At 42.1% G+C, this 25,092-nt stretch overlaps 2 protein-coding genes across 2 annotated transcripts in view; both read right to left on the reverse strand.

Annotated features, from left to right (window-relative positions):
* klf5l (Kruppel like factor 5 like) overlaps positions 1-22,418 on the reverse strand; it is a 31,066-nt gene extending 8,648 nt beyond the window's left edge. Inside the window, exons 1-4 of the mRNA XM_079566347.1 lie at positions 22,147-22,418; positions 7,495-7,923; positions 4,115-4,601; positions 2,701-2,760 (exon numbers count right to left, since the gene is read on the reverse strand). Of these exons, the coding sequence (XP_079422473.1) occupies positions 2,701-2,760; positions 4,115-4,601; positions 7,495-7,923; positions 22,147-22,416 (1,246 nt within the window). The 5' untranslated portion in view covers positions 22,417-22,418. The remainder of the gene's footprint in view (positions 1-2,700; positions 2,761-4,114; positions 4,602-7,494; positions 7,924-22,146) is intronic.
* Positions 1-25,092, reverse strand: part of LOC306970399 (protein sprouty homolog 3) — a 489,858-nt gene that overhangs the window by 169,556 nt on the left and 295,210 nt on the right. The window lies entirely within an intron of this gene.

Below are 25,092 nucleotides of genomic sequence, written 5' to 3' on the forward strand. Positions count from 1 at the left end.
TCTATAGCCGGACTGCAGGTGTCCATTGTATTAGCGGCATTTATCAGTGCACTGTTTGTCTTTAGCCTTTACAACATCGCGGCGGCATTCACCTGTTCACACACGGAGAACGGAGGAAGACCCTCAGAGCTAAACTGACTTATCTGGACTTTATGCAGGTGAAAAGGGAAAAAATATAATTTAGTGATATTAATTTGAAACGATATGAGTACGAGTACTTGGATTTAAGTCCTCGACGATACCGAATACTGATATGAGTACAAGGCATTTTCTTCAACATTCTTAGAGAATGATTGGTTTGTAATTAGTAAATTTACTCATTTACATTTCCTTAAGTAAAGTAGGCAACACATTTAAGAGCAGTTATATTAGAATGGTGCTGATGCCATTTATTTTATTTTCATTCAATATAATTTTTAATTTTTATTGCTCTGTCCATCATAGACAGAAAAGTCCATGTCCTAAAGCTCCCAATGCCTGTGCTTTATTCATTTATGTGTTTTTATTTAACAATAGTATTGAGATGTTACTTAAATGGTCTCTTTTCGTCTTTACTTCAGCTCCTGTAGATTTTCTTGTGTGTTTTGTAGCAACTTAGCGAGCAACTACAGCGTTTTTATTGTTCTGCTGCAGCTCATTTTGGCTCAATATAAACATGCTGTATCTCTTTAATTTGGATTTTCTGAGGCCTTTTTAGTCGCTGGGTTAGTTTTTCAGATGAATAAATCGGTTTCTGGTATCGGGACCTCATGAATGAGTACGAGTATGAGTACAAGCATGTGGTATCGGCCCGATACCCGATACTGGTATCGGTATCGTTGCATCCCTATTAACGACAAGATGCATTTTGAGAAAATGTCCCTTAAATGAGTTACCCTCAGAAAGGGGTAGCTGCACCACCTCAATTTCAAACGATTTATGAGCTCTTCAGAATGTTGTGATATTATGGGAACACAACCTATTGATTGAAATTGCATCAAAAGTGAAAAAGCGACACAAAATCTGGTGCAGCCACAAACACATCCCTCTCTCTTCTCTCTCTGTCCCCATCTGTCCTTCTCCTTCTCTCTGGGGACTCTGGCGCTGTCTCATATTACAGAAGTTAACCACATCGAAACCTGGCTTTTCCTTTCTCCCCCCCAACCGCCTCCCTCCCTCCCTCCTTCCCTCCCCCTTCTGTCGGAGCAGCCGGGGGAACTGGTTTGGCCTGAGTCTAACCGCGCTTGTCTTTTCTTTTATTCCTGGCCCCGCCCCTCGCTGTTGTTCCAAGTCTCATGGGCCTTAGCTCTGGCGGCAGGTACCGGCATGCCCGGAGTCTGTTTATTTTCATGGGGCATTTCAGTGTTTTTACACAGCGCTGGGCGCAGCCAAACGGACACAGGCCCAGAATAGCTCCCAGATTGATACATCAAAAGCGACGACAACAATAGTGCGGGAGAGTTGTTTTCATTCTGCACGAGGCTAAAGGTGACGCAGCGGTGATCCGTCCAGGATAATGCGCAGCCCTGTTTTGCACAGAGCGTGAGCAAAAAGAAAAATGAGGATGTGCAGGAGCGAGAAACAAGTTAGAGCTACAGCGAGCAGTTTATGCCAAACTCCTAACCCTAACTCCTTTAAAGCTCCCACATTATGCTACATCAACATTTTAGAGTCTGTAAAAGCCCAGATCCCACTTTTTCCTCATTTTCTCAGTTAGCCATCTTGCTGTGGTTAATGCTCTATCTAGTATTGAGTTTTTTTATTTACATCATAAACCTGGAAGTAGCACCGTTGACAAAAACAACATTAGCTTAGCGCAGGCTAGTCGCTCCCTGAAAAAATGTGGAACAATCATGCTCATCATAAGGTTCCAAATGTGAAGAAAGAGTTTGAGCCTTAACTCACACACATTTATGCTTAGCTAACAATTTTTCCCAGTTTGAAAACATCAAGCTAGCTTCAGGCTGCTAATACTCTAGCTAGCTGAAAGATAGGTCCCAAACTAAGCTTGAGGCTGGTTAAGAACCCACTAACTATCATTCCATGTACCGAAATATGTTTCTATTTCTGAAGGAGATTGTATTTGACAGCTGTTTGGGAGGGCACAGCGACTGAGATTCAATAATCGCTGCTTTCCCCTGACTATTCGCCTCATGAACAACAAGGAGGTTCCTGACATGTTTACTTTTGCTGTTAAATGAGACAGCTAGGACTGACTGTGGTTCTCATCCATCCATCTATTAACAATCAACAGTGATTAGGTATTCATGAATTGGTTTAGGGGCAGGTTAATGGTAGCTTATCTAGCTTGCGCTCTTTGTGGTTCATAATTAAATACAGGTTTGTTGACATGGCACGCCTCAGGGCTGGAATCTCCAGAATTCAGTCACTGAGTTTGAACTAAACTGGGGCATTTTCACTAATTACTTAAATCGGGGCGACAAGAGCTGAGATTTTGGAAGAAAGAGAGTGCCTTTTGGTTTAGCGTGAACTGGTTTTAGCCATTGGATGCAGTAATCCAAAGTGGAGATCTCCTTCTGCTTTCTGATGGAGAAATTGTCTCGAGCCCCAAAACAAAAAATGAAGTGAAAGTCAGAGTGCCTGCAGTTGGCACTGATGGGAGCTAGAATAGGACCATCAACCTTCCGCCTTGGACTGAGCCTCTGTAACCCCTCGTCCCGTGCCCCGATGGTGCTTTGGTGAATGACAGAGTGAATCTACCTGTGTGCGTCCGTTGATGTGCCTTCAGGTGGGAGCTCTTTGTGTAAACTTTGGAGCAACCTGCAAAAAGCAAACAAACAAACAGAGATGATGGAAAAGGGTCAAGATTTTTGACAGTATTGCAGAGTCTGGGATCCAACAGGCTCACCCAGGACTGACAGCATTTTGGGGTCGCAACCCTCTTTTTTAGACAGCATGGGCTACGGAGCTCGGAGATACATTGTCGAAATCAATTTCTTTTGGGTCGTTCTTTGTGTCAGTTGAAAATGAACAGAAACCGGGACATGGCACACAACAAATTATTTCTCCCATCGGTGTCAATCCAATCACAGACGATTAATTGTAGCGCATGTCTTAAAATGTGCAAGTCTCACAAATAGCCCGGTTAACCAGTCATACACATGCATGCACTGCAAAAAGTAATTAACTAGATCAGTATAAACATCTCAATTTAAGCATAATAATCCAAATTTTTAGTTGTTTTGACTAGTTAAGAAGTTGTTGGGCATTTTTCCTAGATTATTTCACTTGTTCTGAGATGTTTCTGACTCGTTTCGATACATTTCGTCCTTATTTCAGGTCATTTTCTTTGCCAATGGGGTAAGAAAATTGGTCTTATCTCATTGGCAATTTTACTTTCTTATTTCAAGCGAGATTTACCTGAGAACTGGTCTGAAATGTCCTCAAACAAGCAAAGTGAACTAGGTCCGATCAGGAAAAGTGTCTAAATGAGTGAAAACCGACAAAAACAGGATACATTTCCTCAATTCAAGTCATTTAAGCCAATGCTTGATATTTACTTTTTGTAGCGTGGTTCGTTCATTTATGATACAAGAAAACATATTGGCGTTTCCATACTGCACAATTTACCCCGACAAACCCCGCACGGTTCAGGACGCAGAACACAGCTTTACTCTAATCAGCACTTGTAAAGTTTAAGTCGTATTCTGTAAAGGTGGGCGGGAAGTGCTCCATTACACAGCTTTTACCGCTGATATTTTTGGCCACAATTTTTAAAATGCCTCATCTATAATCCTGTGCATATCTGAACGTGTCAGTGTTGAACTGTGGCACCAGGGGGCGCTGCATGAGGGGCATAGAGCTGATTTAGTACAAACTTGTGACTGATTTTCACCGCCTAGGAAGTTGTGAAGGAGCTCATTTTAAAGACTGACTGAGATCTTCCCAATGCAAAAAAACAGGAAGTCTCTATCACTTTCGGGGATAATGTCATGTTATCTGGCTCCGGTCGAAATGCAACTAAACACGGGTCGATGGGCAAGGTGATCGGACTGGCATTAGCGGCTACGCACAAATAAAAACCAAATCAACTGAGAAACCGACTGGATACGTGAAGCTCCAAACGCTTTATGAACCCCTATTCGCACAGAACATCAACCGACTGCACACGGACCTGGGTAATCGCAGAAGTGGATCCGCCGTTTCTCCAGCTCGGGGTTGTTCCGCCGGTTGTACTTGGGCCCCGTGAGGACGCCCTGCCCGTGCGTCATGAGCAGCGCGTGGGGGGACAGTCCTGTGATTTTGGTGGCGAGTATCTGGGCCGACGGGTGCTGGAGCGCTCTGTGGTGGTAGGGGGGAGGCGGCACTTGCTGCTGGGACCCCAGGGTGAGCAGCTCGGCGTGGTTGTCCGGGCTCCCGGGCTGGGAGTTGGGAGGCGAGGGGGGCAGGCTGTGGGTGCCCGTCTGCGGGTGAGCGCCGGACGAGGGGTAGTAGGCGTGGGCGTGCTGAGCCGGGAGCGCCTCTGCGAGCAGGTAGCCGCCGTTTGGTCCCGTTAAAGACACCGTGCCCAGGTTCAGCATGGTCCGGCCTCCGCTCACTGCTGACTGGCTGGTGCTCAGGGTCATGGAGAGGTCGGAGTTGCTGATTGGCAGATGATAAACCTGCAAAGCCACACAAAAATTAAAACAACGTTGACATAGGGTTGTGCAATTAATCGAAATTCGACTACGATTTCGATTATTACACTAAACGATTACAAACGATTTTTTTTTTTTTTTCAATTTTTTTTTTCTTTTTCATCTTTTTCTGGCAAAGCGGACTTGCATTATTTCATGGCGCTGGGATTATTTTCCCTTCAGATTTCACGTGCCACGGCTCATGCTTTTGCCTGACATAAAAACAAACGGTGCTGTGTGATGATGTCATCAGGCTGCTCAGTTTACTTGCGCAGGTGTGAGGGCCGGCCAGCAGGGGGCAGGTGTGAAACAGAGACCTCTCCTTAATCAAGGCAAACATGAAATCATTTGTACTTTTATGACTGTTCAGAAAACAGAAAATATTCAGCATCGTTTTTTTTTTAAATTAATAAATATATAAATAAAATAAAGACTTTTTTTTAAAGGCAACAAATAATCGTTTGAATAATCGTGATTTCAATTATGACAAAAATAATCGTGATTATTATTTTTTCAATAATCGAGCAGCCCTATGTTGACATTTGGACATTCAAACATCCAAAATCACAATTCAAAACAGATCCACGAAAACAAACAACATTCGCACAGAGTTAAACTATGTCGGCCACATAAATACATGAACATTTTCCCATAAAGAGGCTGTATCCCATTTTTTTTTTTACTGGCATTACTCCGGCAGTGCTGTGTATTCACAGGCATTTGCGGAATACAATTGTGTGTAGCAGTTGCAGGACATTCTAGATATGGGAATATCAGGTCTCATCCTGATTGACACATCCTTAAAAATCTCTTAACCCCCACCTGAACTGAGCTCATTTTCTCCAGTTCGGCTTTACCCAAATCTAAAAGCGTCTTGAAAAAATAGCGTTGAAAATGAGGATGAAAATGGAACAACAAAAGAGACAAAAAAGAGCGACAAAAAAAATAACACAAAAATAACACAACAATAACAAAAAAACGACAAAAACATGACTAAAAAGTGATGAAAAAGAAACAAGCCACAGAAGAGCGACAAAAAACGTGATGAAAAAACATCAAAAGAGCGACAAAAACACAACAAACAGCTAATGATATGTGACAAAACCACGGCAACAATGCGATAAAAAGGCTACGATCACTTCTGTAGGTCTTAGCTTTCAATTAGGCATTACTCTGGCCTATAGGCTCCAGCCAAGAAGCTTTTAGACTTGGGTAAAGCTGAACTGGAGAAAATGTACTCCATTAAAGGCGGGTGGTAAGAGGAACAACCACCTACATTATACATTTGTTGCCATGCCAACTGTATAATCGTTATAAAAGAGAACATTTTACGTGAACTGTATATTCATTAACCTCTTAACTCCCGCCTTCTTCCTCAAGTCATCAGATTTTATTTTCCCATCATTTTTTTGTTGGGTATTCAACTCATTTTTGTAACTTTTTTGTCATTTTTGTCACATTTTTGTCATTTTTTTGGTCATTTTTTGTAAATTTTTTATCAAATTTTTTTCATTTTTTTGGTCATTTTTTGTCACATTTTTGTCATTTTTTCGTCAATATCTTGAGACATTTTTGTGACATTTTTGCCACTTTTTCATCAATTTTTCGTCACTTTTTGTTTAACCACATTTAGTAGCTGTATTGTTTCTGATTATAATAAATGTTTAGCGAAGGTGCTTTATGCAACTGTTTATGGGGAAAGAAAAGAGTGTGTATTTGACCTTGTAGTGACCCAGCGGCAGCATGAGTGGTCAGCATGGAGCCTTTACCTTCCGTCACAGTGGTCTCTACAAGGCTCCAGCATCAGGTGATTTGTAGGTTTTCTGGTGAGAGGCTCCATTCGCAGTGAAAGCTTTCCAAACAATTGATCCTGGAACGTTCCAGAGAGCAAGTAAAGGCACCATGCTGACCACTCATGCAGCCGCTGGGTCACTCAAAGGTCAAATACACAGAAATATCAACTATTTTTCTCACATAAAAAGTTGCACAATGCACCTTTAATCTACGATAAATATTGGTAAAATTTAAAGAAAAAAATCCAATTTTTTTCCATAGATTCTTAACCCCTTAACTCCCACCTGAACCGAGCACATTTTCTCCAGTTTGGCTTTACCCCAGTCCAGAAGCTTCTGGAAAAAAGCTGTGAAAATGGCAACAAAACTGAGACGAAAACAATGATGGAAATGTGGCAAAAAAGTGAGAAAACATTGACAAAAAAGTGACGAAAAATGGATGAAAAAGTGGCAAAAATGTCACAAAAATGTCACAAGAAATCAACAAAAAATGTACGAAAAAATGACAAAAATGTGACAAAAGAATGACAAAAATTTGATTAAAAATTGACGAAAAAATGACAAAAATTTGACAAAATGTGACCAAAAAATGTACAAAAATGTGAGTAAAATTTGACCAAAAAAAATTACAAAAATTTGACAAAAAAAGGACAAAAATTTGACAAAAAAATGACGAAAAAATGACAAAAAAGTTACAAAAATGATTGAATACCCAACAAAAAAATGATGGAAAAAAATCTGATAACTTGAGGAAAAAGACTCTTTTGGTTCAGGCGGGAGTTAAGAGGTTAAAAAGTAAAGGCTCATACGGATAACTGGGTCTCATGTGGATGTGAACATACCTTTCTTTTGTTTCCCCTCAGCGCCACAGCATATTATAAAGGACTCTTTCTGAACGCTTCAAACACTTTGAATCCATTCTCAGCCTAAAGTTCACGGGTAAGACACCACACTCTTTTCCTCGTGACTACATCGATCTGTTGGCTTCTCTACATCATATCCTTCACACGCAAATCCATGTATCATTGCATATCGGACGGAGCAAGACACAATATAAATCTAGACCTCTTCCCCCTGGCTCTCACCTGAGGCTGTGGGGCAGGAGGTCCGATCTGAAGCTCTGTCTCCAGACCCTGGTTCTGGTTGGTCTGGCTGGGGCTGAGGTCCGGCTTGATGAAGACGTTGTTGACGTTGAAGACCGAGGTGAAGTCCGGGAGGGCCTGGTTGGTCTGGTTGTGACTCTGGGCGTGGGTTTGGTTCTGGGGGCTGGAGCAGGGCACCTCCAGGCCCGGCTCGGTCTTGATGGGCTTGTTGTGGCGATACAGTCCCGTGCGGAGGTGTGCGGTGCTGGGCAGGATCACGTTGATGTTGACGCTGTAGGGAGTGGGGGTTTTGTCCTCGGAGAAGTACTCGTCCACCACGGAGGCGCTCTCCCGGCGGTACTTCCTGTCCGGGTCCGTGCTGAGGATCGGAGCAACAGCGCCGGCGAGGTACTTATCCAGGTCCAAGCGCGCCTAGACCAACAGACCAGACCAAAAGAGGGGAACAGATGAGTAGGGTAAGATTTTCAGAATCACGAATGCAAATATAAAACTTTGTTTTCCACCGAGGACGAAATTTGTCTTTGGTTTTGCCATAGAAAACTGACGACGCATCAACATGGAGCATCAACACATGGCAATACAGCTCCTTTAACCTCTTAACTCCCACCTGAACGGATCCCATTTTCTCCAGTTTGGCTTTACCCTAATCGAAAAGCTTCTTGGGGAAAAAGCACCAAAACAGCCACAAAAAAGAAAAGAAAACAAGGATGTAAACGCAACCAACAAATGACAAAAACTCACCAAAAAAGTGACAAAAACTCAACCAACAAATGATAAAAACTCAACAAAAATGTAACGATCAGTTTAGTAGGTCTTAGCTTTCAAATGAGGTGTTACACAGGCCTATAGCGAAAGAGGACAGAATGCATTCGGTTTAGGCGGGTGGCAAGAGGTTAAAAGCTATTCTGTTACTCAAAAACATAAAGCTCCTGCCTGAGAAAGCCAAAAGTCAATACAACAACTTCTCCTACAGGTTCAAAGAGTTCGCAGCTTCTTGAATAGTTCTTGAAGGGATTTTTTCTTCGCCGATATGACAACTATCTCCTTCCAATAGTTCCAAATCACTGTTAAGCGGCTGGGAAGGGTCATTTATGATGTGCATCGTCTTCTTTCCCAAGCTCTTCTTTGCTTACAGGCTGCAAGACCTCGGTGGCCGTTCAATGATCTTTGAACTCATGATTATTATCCTCTTCACTTTATACTTATTGTTCACACTGAGGTTGCCATACTTCATCATTTCATAGGTGAGGATGCTCTTTACAAGGCCCTGATGCACAGTTTCACTGGTGGACTCACTAAAAAGTTATTCGATTTGCAAAATAGATCATCTCTTAAACAGAAAGTCTGTCTTCTTAAAGAGGGGGTATTATGCTTTTTTCAGTCACATAGCACCAGTCTATATCACACTACAATGATGACCACACCTTCTGCTGGTCTGTAAATGCAGTAAATTAGAATAACTGCCTTGTATGAAATTGCTCTCTCAATATGGCTGTAGTGAATGTCTTGAAATAGGCCTCTGTCTCTTTAAGAACCTCTGAGCCTTTCCGACACGCCCCCTCCACACGCTGTCTGTGGCATCAGTGGGGAGGGGGTTCTGCTGAGGAGCAGTGGTTGGTTACTCGGCTGGTGACGAAAGCTCGGAGGCGTCTCCAGGAGGTGGGGGCGTTCCTAGGAGGACTCAGGCAAACCTATCCCTAAAATGGCCGCCATCAGAGTTTTTACAGATTACTCAGAAATACGTGAATGTGCCAAGGCAACACTTCAGGCATGTTTTTAATGAGGGAATGACATAATAACATGATGTAAAGCTTGAAAAAGTCCATTTTGCATAATACCCCCTCTTTAAGAAAGGTATCTCTCTCATCTATGTATGAGCCAAGACATCGACAATCGACAAGCTCAACAACTTGACCATGGATTTAAACCGTAAACGCACTGCTATGCAATCATATTGTAATAGTAGCTTTGCAGCTGAAGGTGAAGGGACACATTATTGTCCCCGGAGCGACTGTGAGAAAACAGAAACCAGTCGCGCAGCATTTCTCCAGTTGAACTATTTTTGGCTGATGCTAACAGCTAACGGGTCTGTTTTCATTCTGTCTGCACTTCTGCGCTTTTTTTTTTTTTTTTTATCTGATCGAACTCTCGCTCAATCAGCTCCATTCAGACTCTGTCGAGCGGATCGCGTTTTGGTTAGTGAGAAAATGTCGACATCTACATTGAGTCATGAGGGAACGACGTTTCTAATTTGGTTTACGGGAAGAAAAAAGAGGAGTCTGAGGTAACGAGGTGTGGACGTGCGGACAAAAGGAGCGACACCGGCCCCTTTTCAACGCCGCTCAGCTCAAACTCACGAGCGAGGTGCGCAAAGACCCAGCCGGGCTGTGGGGGAAGTGGTTAACCTGTAAGAAAAAAAAGAAAAAAGTCCATGTCGTGACGTCTATAGAAAGATCTTACGAGCTTTCTCTTCACGTCACTCATTTGCTTGTGATGTATTTGCATGTCTCTGTTTTGAGTGCGTCCGATCCGTCGGAAATCAGAGCTGCAGAGACTGAAGGACGCGCAGATTCAGTTTGAAAAGAAATATGTTCATCAAGGAAACATAATAATAACAGTCAGTCTACATTGGACAATAAATCGAACATCAAATCTCGAGGTCATTTCACACCACCTCGTTTCCGTTCATTTATCTTCACCATTTGAAGACACAAGAAAAGACAGAAACACACCACTGAGATAGTAAAATTGCCGTTGAAGATTTACGCAGAAGTAACTTTTTTTTGTGTAGCAATAAGTGATGTAAATTCCAAAACACCAGGATGAAAAAGGGTTTACTGGAATAGCAAATATAGCTACACACAGATTCACAGCATTGGGCAGAACAACAGAATATAGGTTCCAAACATTATACCGTCTCTTTCTTCCTCCTCTTTGTTTTCACCATCTGGCAGGAGAGATTTCCCTAACCAGGTTCAACACCTAAAGCTGAACCTGCTTACATCACAAAATTGTATCCTATTGTGTTTGTGGCTACTCTCCGGAGAGGAGCTGCTTCTGATCCTGGAAACCGAACCACCAACACGAGACACAGACACAAACAAGTGCGAGCAGGTTTTAAAGGGTTAATTATTTGCAGGCGTTACAATCGGGATCAGTGTAACTTTACAATGTCCAGCTGCACTTTGAACAGTCACCTAAAGTCACCTCCTTTTTACCGCCAACACGGGGTCCCTCGGAATAAAACACGCACTGTGAAAACAAGAGAAGGGAGTTTTAACTGTAGTACAGCACATTTTCCACATGACGCAGGTCCTTCAAAGCGCTTTATCATCTCTCTCCATAATGTCCTGAGGCCGGCCTCTAAAGCCGCCACTCGTTCACACCCACCACGTTCTTGCTAAGGCGATGTAGGTGAAGTGTCTTGCCCAAGGGCAGGATGACAGTATGAGCTGGAGCTGCGTGATTTTGATCATTAAGTAAAGTGAAATGTGTTCGATTAATCAATTATTTATAACTTAGGTCAAATGACTGAGATTGTTACCACAGATCTTTGGGCTCAAAATCATTCACATTTAACGTACATGTACAAGCGGGCAGAGCCGTGGGAAGATAATTTAGTTAGGGGGTGCTGAGGGACAAAATTCACCCCCAAAACGCTTTTTCTGCGCATATTTCCTATTTATTATTATTGCCTGCTGTTCCCAAACTATTCACAAGGGGGTGCTGCAGCGCCCTCAGCACCCTGGGTTCCCACGGCCTTGAAGCTGGGGCTGAAACAACGAATCGATTGAAATAGTTGACAACTATTTTAGTAATCGATTTATCGTTTTCTGCTAAACACAGTCTCAAATAGAGCAAAATTACAGGACAATTTTGTTTTTAAAGTTAAGGTCTGTAGTGTTTTGTATACAATAAATTTCATCAATATCTGTCTGTGTCTCGTCCAATCAGAAATCAGAATTAGAGCTTCTTACGAACATTCACTTTAAGTTTACTCCGTCAAAAACAGCTCAAGTGGCATCGCTTGCGCTTTTTGTGGTAAAAAGTTAAAAAAAAAAAAAAAAAAAAAAAATTAATCGATTGATCATAAAAAATAATCGGTAGATATATCGATTACCAAAAAAATAATAACAGCCCTAGTACAAGCATACATATAACAGTGCCAAGAAGATCTCCAAGAAAGCGCTTTACCAACTCCGACAGTAGGGCTGAGTACTGTTTAACGATACCAGTATGGTATCATTTAAAAAAATAAGTTTAGGTACAACTGGTGTGAAAAAAATAAAAGTCGAGAAAAGCAGGTCCCGAAAATAACAAAAATACTACATCTTTAGAGACCCATGTTTTGATGTTTGTTTGGTCCAGGGACAGCATTAAAGGACGTGACTTGGAACTGACTTCCATCTCAAATTAAAGCGATAGTCTGGAAGTCTAAATGTTTTACAAATTTTATAAAATGTGCAAATCAACCACCTGGTTTTGCATTTTGATGTAAATGAAGGAATATTCTATATATTAGTCCCTCCTTCCCAGATCCCAGCAACTAATCAGAGTCTAGCATCCTCCTGCATCAACCAATGAGACGAGCTTTTCCTGTGAACCAGCCTGTCAGGTCCAATCAGGAGGAAGGGGAGGAGCTTGATCTTACTACTACTTACTACATAATCTAGTGTAGGCATCGAAAAAGTATTGTTCAGGTATCAGTATCGTAAACCAAGTATTGTTGCCGTACTGGTATTGGGAACGTTACACAGCCCTCTTCAAACTTCTTCTTCTGTCATAGTTTGGTAAATAAATACTGCAGTTCTTAAAAATATCACAATTCTCTAACATTAACAGCAAAGGATCAATATCCAAGAATAACTCATGACATGGACTAACCCCACTGTTAAGGTTAAGACAGCCTATGCTTTATTGATTCGCTCTCTGCATTTGACCCATCCTTCAGTGCTGTTTGTCAATCTGTTTGTCCCCCGGAAGCCCCTGAACGCAGCATGTGGCCTTCGGGGACAGTTGTGTTGTGTGCAGATCGATAAAAGGCAGAAGGTGGAAACTCCCCCGTGTCCAGGCGGCCGATAAGGGCGCTTTATTGGGGAATGATTAACCCGCGCTGTCTTCACCGGCGGGAGACGCATTCCTCCAGACACAAAGACAACGGACGCTCTTACAAAGCAGCTTTCTCTCCCAGTCACTACAGGGAAAGTACTACTACGGCCCAGCAGTACTGCGATAGTTAATAGTAGTACTCACAGTAGAACAAATATGCAGTTAAAAGTTTTATTTAGATAGTTATTTGACCTTTACTCAACCAGGTACGTCCCACTGAGACTCCGAATCTGTCGTTCAGGAGAGGCCTGGCACCAGAGGGGGGACAACCTATTGTGCATGTTTTGTGGGGGCGTGGAAACCGGAGCGCGTGGAGAACACACACGACTCCACACTTTGAGCTCCGTTGAGATCTGCTCCTGAAGAAGAGTTTTAGACTCTTCTGCTACACAAAACCAGTGCCGGGGCAAAGGATGTGGAGGCTTTTAAACAGCTGTTCTCCCTTCAACACAAGCCAAGGTGAGCGCTTAACAGTGGCGCTATCTCAAAATATTAGTAGCCTAAGATATTATTAACAGTTTGCTTTGCATGAAGTGGGAGGGCATCCTTAATAATCGTTTTTTTCCCCTCAATTACGCTATTTTTGTGATCGTGTAGTGCAATAATCAAAATCGTAGTTGAATTTCGATTAATTGCACAGCCCTACACTCCACACTCGCTGATAGAAGCTTGGCTGCCGTCGCCCGATCAGCCAGACCCACTTCTTTTGGGTCGAAAGAAAGTGAATCACAACCAGGTGCTCCTCAAACTAACCGCCTGGGTGATAGTGCACTATAGCAGAGGGCTACATGTTACCAATTAACCATTAAAGTGGGGGTATTATGCAAAATCGCCTTTTTCAAGCTTTACATCATGTTATTAAGTCATTCCCTCATTAAAAACATGCCTGAAGTGTTGCCTTGGCACATTCACGTATTTTTGAGTAATCTGTAAAAACTCTGATGGCGGCCATTTTAGGGATAGGTTTGCCTGAGTCCTCCTAGGAACGCCCCCACCTCCTGGAGACGCCTCCGAGCTTTCGTCACCAGCCGAGTAACCAACCACTGCTCCTCAGCAGAACCCCCTCCCCACTGATGCCACAGACAGCGTGTGGAGGGGGCGTGTCGGAAAGGGTCAGAGGTTCTTAAAGAGACAGAGGCCTATTTCAAGACATTCACTACAGCCATTTTGAGAGAGACATTTTATACAAGGCAGTTATTCTAATTTACTGCATTTACAGACCAACAGAAGGTTTGGTCATCATTGTAGTGTGATATTGAACAAAAAAAATTCAGATTGAAAAAAGCATAATACCCCCTCTTTAAAGAGAAAAAAGAAAACATGCATCCCTGAGTGCACGGCCAAGTTTGATTCTGTCGCTCTGCCCTGGACGTCGTCATAAGTCCTGCGATAAGAGTAGTCTGGCTAACCAAGCTATGCCAACAGTTCCTCTATCACTTCGCAGCAGTTTTGGGTCGTGCTACTTCTAAAAGTCACCTGTCAGGGTTTCTTGTTACTACTCGCTACTTTAGTAAGTTCTGGAAGTTAAACGTTATTGAAAACATCTATTTATTCCCTTTATTTGCCGATCATGTTTTCAGACACTGATTACTCCATGAAACTCAGTAAATGCATGAATACAAGACGCGGACAAACTACAGTTCACAACGAGAGGCCTCGACATGAAACAAAGCGATTATCCAGCTAACAGTGAGAATGCAAGAACCAAAGAGTCAAGACTGCACGTGTCTCCACATCTGCATTGACTCACCCTGTTTAGTCTAAAGCCGCGATGATTACCCACGATGCCGTGTCGTGACTGCGGTCTGTTTACGTCTGGGATAAACCCCGAAATGAACCAAAACAAAACCCTCGGGCCTTGTTAAAGAAAACTCACTGTTAGAACAGCTAAATCAGGAACAAAAGCAGAACTGAATCAGGCAAAACAGGAAAACGGTACTTTTACGCATTTTTAAGCCTCGACACTGCTGGTGCAAGGGGAAATTTATCGTAACAGAGTAAAAATTGCCATACTCGACTTTCTTAAACAAAGTAAGAATAAGCAGCAACCTCCCTCTCTCTTGGTACAGCTGTGTTTTCCCCCCTTTTTCTGCATTGAACTGCATTTGTACTCTCTGTGTTCCACATTGTTCCACTGGATACTGTGGTACTTTTCTCCGTCTTTGCTGTGCTTTTGAGGTTCAGCTGATTTAATTTACTGCAGAGAGTTCACACTAGCCACCCAGCTTTTGAAAAGTAAACAAACAGCTAGCTTATGAGCTAAAGACATTTGAGACCTACACATTTCTCCTTCTGAAACACTGAAGAGGCACCAAGAGTCTCCCTCACCTGCAGCACAGTGGAGGCGTCACAAGAGGAGCTACAGGAAACAAAAGAGGGACAAAAAAGGAGAAGACGGGTAAAGACTGTTGTGGAGCGGAGAGAGCTGCGCAGGAGGAAGGAGGAGCTGACCAGTGCAGGACACCACGCTCTAAAACAGGGAAAAACCCAGGAGGCGCTGCACTGTTTCAGAGGAGACTGAAGGCAGTACTTCAGAGGAGACTGAAGACAATGACAAAATAAAGAATTTACTTACTTACAATGTTTAAATATATGTTGTTGTTTTTTTTGTGAATATCTGGCTTGGTTTTGAATAATGGTGATTATCTTCAATGAAGGTTCTTGATTCATCTTCTGTGCTCTTCATCCAAAAGGCTTCGGCAGCTACACTTAAGTTTCAGCTCTGCCCGCAGACTAGATATAGACCAGTGGGAGGAGTTTAGCTTGGCTCTGTCCCTCCCCTCTATCAACGGCTCCTCTTACCGGTGGGTAAACATCTTTGTAGTTCTAAGTCCTAATGACCAAACCCACACCTGCGTTTGAGTCTTGACGCCCTTACTCTCAGCTGATCACTGCTAATCGCCTATTGATCGGTCCTGGGCTGAGTTTCAGCCTCATTAGCATTAGCATTAGCATGACAGAGCTCTCCAGGCCGCAAACATAATTTTTTCCTAGGATAGTTGGTAAACGGTGGACATTCATCATCCAATCAGAGACGTATTAAGATTAGGCACCGCCCACTATCCTTAAGGTTAGTGGCTCGGGCAGGGTCAGGGTTAATCTGATTGGTTGATATGTGTGTGACGTTTCACTCTCATGACTTGTGACTGGTTGATCTACCAACTATCCCAGGAAAAATTTCGTCGCCTCCAGGCCGAGGGACTGAGCCAAAATAAACTCCTCCCAGTGGTCTGTATCTAGTCTGCGGGCTGAGCTGAAACTTTAGTGTTGCTGATGAAGCCTTCTAGATGAAGAGGCGAAACGTTCGGCACGTCAACTACAGAAGATGACTCAAGAACCTTCCTTTTAAGATGGACAGCTCCTGTACAACTGAGAGCCTACGCAGACATAAAGGTGATTAGTACATTTGATCTTGTGTTGATCAAATGAAGCGAGGAACTTCATACAGAAAAGTCAAGAATATATTACGTACACGACTGGAAAGCGTAGTGCAAGAGTGTAATGAAAACTTATTACCTGACGTTTTGTTGTTGTACAGTACATTTATTTGTGCCACCTCAGAATATGTTGTAAACACAATAAAACAGACCTTGTTGCATTGTCTTGTTGCGATGGAAGATAGAAGTACAATCTAGATTAGAGTGAGTTTAGGCCAAAACTCAAAATTTGAATAGGAAAAATCAGCTTTATTTGGATTACATACGTTGTGAAGGAAAGTGAGAGCTTTACCACGGCACTGGCAAGTCAGGTTTGTTGGAGAAAAGTAGCTTTAATGTGCACCGTATGAAGAGAATCCAAAGTCAAAACATACTATACAAACAAAGCGTAATTGCGACATCACCATAGCGACCCACTTGTTTCCAGAGCGTTTTTTGTGTCTTACAGAGATTGCGTCCGGTGGAGACTTGAGCTCTTGGCGATGCAAATGTGTGCCCTCAGAAACAAATGAACGCTCAGATCATTTACATGAGAAATACTGTGGGATTCAGCAGCACAGTCACAGAGTACAGGAGTCAGGGCTGCTCAGGGCACTCGCGAAACACCAGGTACTTATTGATATTTATTCAAGTCAATGAGAGTCGAGAGGTTAAGAAAAAAACACAAAAAATAAACAAAAGTGCAGTTAACAGGTTGGGAATGTGCATAAACGAACATGCAATATCCGCATCAAAGCTTTACACTGTACTAAAAAACAAATAAAGTATCACATAAGAAAACGTGAGGAAAGAAATATACAAAAAAATATACTGACAATAAATACTGAGTATAAAAATGTATTGTTTATCTGTTATTTATTGAACGATAAGTTGATATAGTGATTTTTGTGGCCTAACTTGGTCTAACTTTTGAACTTGAACTTGTTAGAAAGTTAGGCCTAACTCTGTGCGACTTGAGGCGACTTGCCGACTATAGTGTGACTTGACTTGACTTGATGTGACTTATGACCAGTTGACTTGGACTTACTTGGGGCTTGCGTTTAAAGACCTACTGCCACCTCTGGCCATGCGCAAAGTGACCTCACATATTTCGGACATGAGGAATTGATCCTGGACCATCTTATATAAAAATAAAAAAAACAAGGTGCATATTCAGCTTATTTCAAATATTTGGTTGTTTGAAAGACTTTTTATTGAAATAATGAATCTGACTCTTCAGAAAAAGTTGCAATTTGATTTTTTTCTCCCTCCACGTATTGCGACGCAGCCACGACGGTAGTTTTGAACTTCTCGGTCCGCCCTGCTGTGATCGCCGGAGCGCGCCTAAAAGCCTGTTTCGGTCCGCTGTGTAAAAGCGGAGACTCCTGTGGCCGTGTATTGATGTGGGGGAATGATTAGGCGTGACCCGAGTTACACAGTAATCCAGTCTGACGCTGCGCTGGCCCGTGGCGGCGACCCGGCTCAACGCACTAAAAGACAAAAGAACTCGTAAAATAGCCTAAACTCAGACAAGAGATATTAAAGTCAACGGGCAAAACAGGCTGTTTCTGAGCGGAGTTTGAGAGCTTTCTCCCTCTGTCCTGTGGGATCCTCTGACCCTAAAACATGTACAATAGGGTCACTCTCCACCTTTGTGAATTGAGGACAAATAAGAAAATAAACTGAAATCTATATGATCAAAGCGACTTTTCAATGTTTTGCGGCTCAGTTACATTTTACAGTGAGGGCCTGTTGTCTATGGGGGCAGCACTACTTTTATAACAGTGTGTAATTACTTGTACCTATCCCAGAAAATACTTATTTTACCTTATATGAACAGAAAAAGTATAGAATCACCACTTGAGTCTGTTAATAGACTGTTAATTTCAGCTGTTTTGGCTTATTTAAAGCTTATTAAACAAACACTTCTGAGGAAAAATAATATTTTAGGGGGATTGTGGGTCCCGACGCCAAACCAGTTGAGAACTAGTGGGTTAAATATACAATGTAGTTGGAGGTACATAATGTAATCAGACTTAAGCCTTACCTTAAAGGGACTATACAGAGTTAAAAAAAATTAAAATTACAATGCCCTAATGTGTAGAATGAGCCCAGACCTGTTCACCACAACTGCCTCTAAAATCCTGCACTGTCACTCAAAAACGTGCTACTTCGGGTCCGAATTGCCGTCATGCATGAGCTTAATATGGAAGGTGCAGTAACACGTATGACCTGAGGTGGCAGTAGTGAGTATAAAATGGCCAACTTGCATGTAGCCCCTTTAAAGTGCATATGACATATTAGACACAGTTTTTGCTTGAACATAGTGAACACAATTATAACCTTTTTTTACCCGAGTTTCTTCAGTTTGATTGTTTTTGTGATGTTTATAGTTTCACTTCCTGAATTGGACACTGACAGGAAGTGACATAGATAGAGGCAAACAATTCTAAACAGTTGCCGTGCCGACCGTGTTATGTCAATGGGAAATTAGTCAAACTGTAACAAACTTCACCTCTATCTATGTCACTTCCTGTCAGCAGATTAAAAAATAAACATTTCTTCATTAAAATTGCTGCTTCACTGAAATAAAATGATAATTATTAGTTACAACAGATGTTATCCATCTCAATAAGCCATACTGTCAAAAGCATTAAAACCCGTCATATGCACTTAAAGCCTAAATCTATTACGGATCTCCAACTAACACATATTGTTCCATTGTGCATGTACTTCAAGTTATTACAGATTGTTACAAAGCAGATTACATTGTACTGCATTTAGTTTGGTAAAACGTATCAAGGTAGTATAACATAGGTCACGTTCATGTTATCGAATTCTATTTCAGCAGGGGCCAACACAACCCCTGCCTAGCTCTGGTTTAGTCCCATGTTGCGTCCCGATTTAGCCCTAGCTCTGCTCTTTTACCCCCTTGTAGTCCGGTTTAACTTCGTACTTTGAGGCAGTAAAACTTCGACACGTGATTTACGGCCGTGTTTTGTGACCCACTTTCGAAACGCCGATAAAAGTGTTCACTCAGGTTCACTCAGAACTCTGTCATTATCGACTGCATTTTCTCACGTCGCTCCAAATGACAAAGCCAGACCAGACGCAGGCTAACTGTGCTCGCACTTTCGGATTTGGTGGCCGTGGGAGCGTGACTAAAACATGCACAATAGGCTCATCCTCCAGCTAGAATCGCTAAAGTCTTCCATCTGACACGAGAACCTAAAAATGCACTTCAGTTTTGGTCACAATTTTCCTTCAATTTTTGCCTTGATTTGGTCCAAATTTTGGGTTTGTTTGTTTTTTACTGCAAGTCTACTTGACAGAATTTCTTTTCGTTTTGTTTAATGGAGCGCACTGTATTAATTACTGCCACAATTTCTCCCATTAATTTCCCAATTTTTTCCCAAATTATTCCAATTTTTCACACATTTCTTGACATTGGAGATGAACCCGATTTTGCAGATCTTCCAAACAAACATGTTTTCTGGCTCTAGATGACAAATATTTTAGTGTAGGTATCGAAAAAAGTATCGTTCAAGTATCGTAAACCAAGTACCCATATCAAAATCACAAAAGTGGTACCCAGAGCACCCCCTAGAGTCAACAGATGGAAGTTAGCACAAAGTACGTACAGTGTGGTTACACAACGGCAGCGATGGAATATTTACCGCTTCTTATGTTACAAATTCAACGTAACAATAGATACAGACGGCATCTCTGGAATCGCCCATATATGGTCATTTTTGAAAACATTTAAGGGGGAAAACAATTTTGAAAAAATGAAAATTTTCTCTAATTATTCAAAAACTGCTGTAACAAACGCTGAATTATGGACATAGTTTCTACTGAATAATGATACAAAGACATGGAGAGGAGCAAAGTGGTTCAACAGCCCATAAATACATGAATAACGGAGAATTCTAACTTGATGCTACATGTTAGCATCGGGATAATGCTAACGATTAGCTAGCGCTTGCTACAACTGCTGTTTTTTTCACTTCTACTGCACAATCTGCTGTGAGAAAATATCCATATGGGCCCGATTTACACTTGACTTTATCTGTATGTGATAAATAACTTCATATTCCACCAGAAAATGGCAAAAAAGAGGGAAAATTGTGTTTCTCTAAAGATTCTATTTTCCCCCTCGGCGAAGCCACGCCCCCTTGTATGACGAGATGCCGTCTGTATCTATGTAAATCTGCCATTTTTTTTTTACTGGCGCTAGGCAACAATGTTCATGGATTAACATTAAAACGATAGATATTCCAGAAGACACAATACCAAGCTCTACAGGGAAGAGAACTATTAAAAGCATCACAAAAAAGGTCATACCAGGAAAAAAAACGACTTAGTTTAGTGAAATGGGAAGTCTAAACCGTCCCACACATGTAGCAGGGTACTACAACTACACCTCAGCGTAGACTGACTTAAGCTGCATGGACGAATAGGATAAATCTGTGAACGCATCATACCGAAATAATTCATTCAGTCACTGCGCTTTAACTACAGTCGACTGCACTAATCTTCATTGGGGACAAGTGCTGGGACTTCGGAAGTGAGAAACTTTTTAGTAACTTTGGTTTTCATACATCTTGCAGCTCAAAGAGTGGGACACAATCAACTTTTACATAATGGATCGCGTTCACGTTGCAGGATTTGATGACGTCATCATGTCAGATGGACGACACAGGGGCCAATACAGCCCGACGGGAGAGACACTGTTTTTCAAATCTCTGCGATGAAAATGCAAAAACGCCATCTTCGAGCGCCAACAGCCGACCATCACCTTTTCTTCTCTTTTCTGACTCCGTTATGAGTAAATAATTGGGCCTGAGTTCACGTGCTGACCGAGGAGACATGGAACTTCGCGACAGTTCTTGTTACATGTGAACAGGCGCAGTAATTACACCGCAAACAAAGTTAAAACATCACCACCATCTCAGTCTTCAACTACAGGCAATAGGCTGCGTTCACGTGATATCACAACATTATAAAGTGCCTTTAGAGCTGAGGCGAAGGGCAGCTGAATGGTTCCATGGTGGTAACTATGGTAACTGTCAAAATGCAGATTTCTTGTTTATTGCTGAACTGTGGTCTAATTATGTTCTCATAAAGACGTCCAAAAGTGGAGCCAATATTCAAAAACATGTGCCTGATGTTGGTCAGTGAAAAGGACTTTCAGCCATTTATGAATCCAATCACTATCGAATAACGTAAGTAAACATTTCGACATTTTGTGTTTGGAAATGTCGTGTTTCTCTCCCATAGAGTTGTATTGGCTCCTAACCTCCACTGACATAATAGAATTTTAGATCATGAGTGCATTATTTAATCCCTAAGTCCCATTTATTGAGTTTTGAATGTCAAAAAATAAGGTGAAAATAACATTTTTTACAATTTTTTTCACTAAAAAACAGCTTATTTTAAAACTAAACAAGAAATCCTAAATCCCCTCTGAAAAAGTCTTGGTAACTCATTCATCAATAAAATGAAACCATACATTTGAATGTAGCTCTATCCATTATTCAGATTTCGTCGCCGAAAAGATGGGAAATTTGGGGCAACTTTAGGCATAAAACACCTTGTTCTTAAATGAAAAGATAAAATGACAGAAAACTTGCCATGTATTTTTTCTCACATTTATGCCAGTGATCGACAGCAAACGTTTCAAATTGATATCTGTAAATATACATTTTTTCCCTATTCACCTGCAGTGTCTCGCCTTAAGAACACTGCGATGTCACGTGAACGCAACATGCAGTGTATAAAAAGCATTTGTAATTGTGAATAAAACATACAAATCAAGGATAAATTAGGCCGTCAGCTAAAACCTTGGCTAGTTGAAAGTAAGAAAGCTAAATATGAAAATAAAATTAAATCGGTGGAAAAACAAGCAATAAGGAAGTGCTATTAAACATTTTGGCTGAACCTACAAGATTATGTTGCAAAAACGCACGTAAAACTTTAAAATCAATCACGCCGACATCACGCTGCCGTAAAGCGTCTTATTCGCGCGTAGAAACAAGTGCCGGGAAAGCGCGTGGTTTTGCAGCGCTGCTTTGAGCGCGCGTGTCGGCGGTGCGCCACTGAATCTCACCCCGGTTTTGACGTCCTCGAACACGGCTGCGTCCTCGGCTCCTCCTCCCGCTCCCGCGGACATCCTGACCGGCCTGAGCTGCGCGAACACAGCCCTGTCCTCGCTGCTCGGGTGCTGGCTCAGATTCATGGCGAGTCCTCCCGCTCCTCCCGCGGCCATCGACGAGTCCGTCCGTGTGAGCGCTTTCCCCTCTCGGAGCCAGGAAAAGCGAGCGGGACTGAAGGCGGGATCCGGGCGCGGGCACGAGTCGGCGGCTGTTGTTGTTGTCATCAAAGGTTAGTCCACGGCGCTGACGGGGAACTGCTCTGGAGACAGGTAAGAGCTCACCTGCGATATCTACGGGAGGGAACGGACCAATCACAGCGCGGCGGGGCGGGACTCACCTGCGCGCCGTAACGACACTGTTATACAGGCCGGAGCCGCTGCTGATACAGGACTGCGCATCCAGGCCCCGCCGATCATGAAATAACAGCAAGTCTAAGTGCCGATAGCATGTAAAATGATTTAACCTCTTAACCCCCACCTGAACCGAGCACTTTTTCTCCAGTTTGGCTTTACCCAAATCTAAAAACGTCTTGGAAACAAGCGTCAAAACAGCGACGGAAACGAAAAACATAATAAAAGAGTGACAAAAAACACAACCAAAAGGTGATTATGGTTATTAGTTATTAGTTCTAGGACAAGTATAGACAAACTTTTAGATGCAAGGGCACACTGGGTTATTGCATTTGCCACGAGGGCCAATTCTCAAATAGACCGTAGTCGTCTAAACACATAAAAAATAAATAAATAGCACACCGTGTTTTGTAATGTAGGTGTAGAAGACTGTATTTTATTCCAAATTATTATTGCAAAAGCTCAAATCATGACCAATCATGTGTTCTTCTATTCTAATTAAACTAAGGAAGAGTTTATTTGCAGAAACAGATCGTGCCATTAAACAACAAACGAAAAAAACCCTCAACATTTCTCTTTAGTAGCCCTTATATAGACACAGGCAATACTGTTGTAGTGAACTCCTGTTTTTTAATATAATTAAACATCAGAAAGATGTGAGGCTACTTGTTGACAGTTTCAGTAATATGCAGATTCTATTTAGAGTTTAACACCTCGGAGCCGTGCATTAGAGGGTTATAATGCGCTTCGCGGGGTCAAGAACACCAGTGGAGTTATAATGCACAACATTATAACCGTCTAATGCAGGGATCTCCAACCAGGAGCTCGGGAGCTACCAGGAGCTCGCCATAGACTTTCTACATCTCTACACGCTTGATATCTCAAATTTTAGATGCATTTTCTGTTTGTTCTGAACCTGCTGAACACAATCTGTGAACAGTTGGTTCAATATAGTATAATATAAGTATAAGGACTAAACTCAAGTAATACCATCTTAACAAGTCATTCTTTTGGGTGAACTCCACCTAAGTTGCGTTTTTCACAAGTGTTTTTGAACATCAGTAGCTCTCCGATGTTCATATTGTGTGAAAGTAGCTCGTTGGGTATGAAAGGTTGGAGACCCCTGGTCTAATGCATGGCATTGTTTAATCCTTACTTATTGGGCCTACGGTTTATGCTGGTATTACTACACTGCTAGCAAACACAGTAAAATCACCTACATCACGGTTACCTTGATGGCGATTTTTAATTTTTATTTGTACTGACCTTGATCATAAAAATGAATTTCCTTTTTCATTTTCAACTGGCTAAAATGCCAGGATTAGTTTAAAGCAAAGGTCTTAAATCTGTGGTCCTGAATCTGCAGATTCTCCGGGCTGCAGTCGCACTAAACGGCATAGGTAAAACAGGTCTTATCTAGGCACGGCTGATAAAGACTGAAAAATGGTGCTGATTGAAATATAAAGGCATTTGTGTGGTGTGTGTCGCTATGTTTAAACTGTGTTATGTAACAGGATGAGTGATTATCTAAAAGCATATTACAAGGTAAGGATTAGCATGAGGTGCAGCAGCATTTTTTACACTATTAATGAAACTAAAATTAAAAACTGATAGAAGACATCAGAAATCAACCTGTACATCAACATGACTCAAATGACATTTGACAAGCACAGCGTGAGGATTCACTGACCACTTTGTAACACGAAAGTTAACAGCAGGACAGATTAAACCTGATATTCCCATATTCTAATACTTTTGCGCTTGATTCAGCAGTTGCCATTTTTGTAATGGCTACACTACAAAAACATAAAATACTACTTTGTGTTTTTGTCCATTTCAGGAAGCCAAGTGCAAGTCCTGCGGTTCTGTCGGACATGTTCCCTGCCGGCAAACGGGTTTACGAATGAACCACTGTGAATGATGGGCGGATAAAACATAAAACGCAGATTTTATTTGTCAAAAATAAACATGTACATTTCAACTGGCTATATTTAGGGCCCACAATATAAAGAACTAAAATGTGAATCTTCTGAAGAGTGTTCTTGGGCCCTTGTCAGCCTGGAGCCCATACAATCTCTCACACCTTTCAGCCACACTCGGCGTCCCTGGAACCAAGTCCTTGGACTTGTTTCATTTAGCTCTCAAGTCTGTGGCACTACCAAGTTCAGACTCTATTCACCTTATTCCGGAGGCTCGCGTGGGCGCCGCCATGAATTGTACCCGCCCCTTTTCTCCTATGTGTTAACATGGGGCCGGAGAAGTCCACATAAAATCAGTCACTACACGAAAACAAATCCGTTTTCAGGCCGCACAGAGAAACGCTGCAGTGTTGACATGTTGGTGCAAATGAACATTGGTCATTTTACACAAATCAATCGACTAAACATCAGATTTGAGCGGAGAATATTTTCCCTCGTTCCCTGCTTAAATGAACGGGCTTCGCGCTCGACCGGAAGTGTCTGGACAACGGAAGTGCCGAGACAACGCAAAAAGTGGCAAAAGTGGGCGGGGCGGAATAAGGTGAATACCTGCCTTTACTTTAATAACTGG

This window comes from Gobius niger (genome assembly GCF_951799975.1).
Source record: "Gobius niger genome assembly, chromosome: 11".
Taxonomy (NCBI): Eukaryota; Metazoa; Chordata; class Actinopteri; order Gobiiformes; family Gobiidae; genus Gobius; species Gobius niger.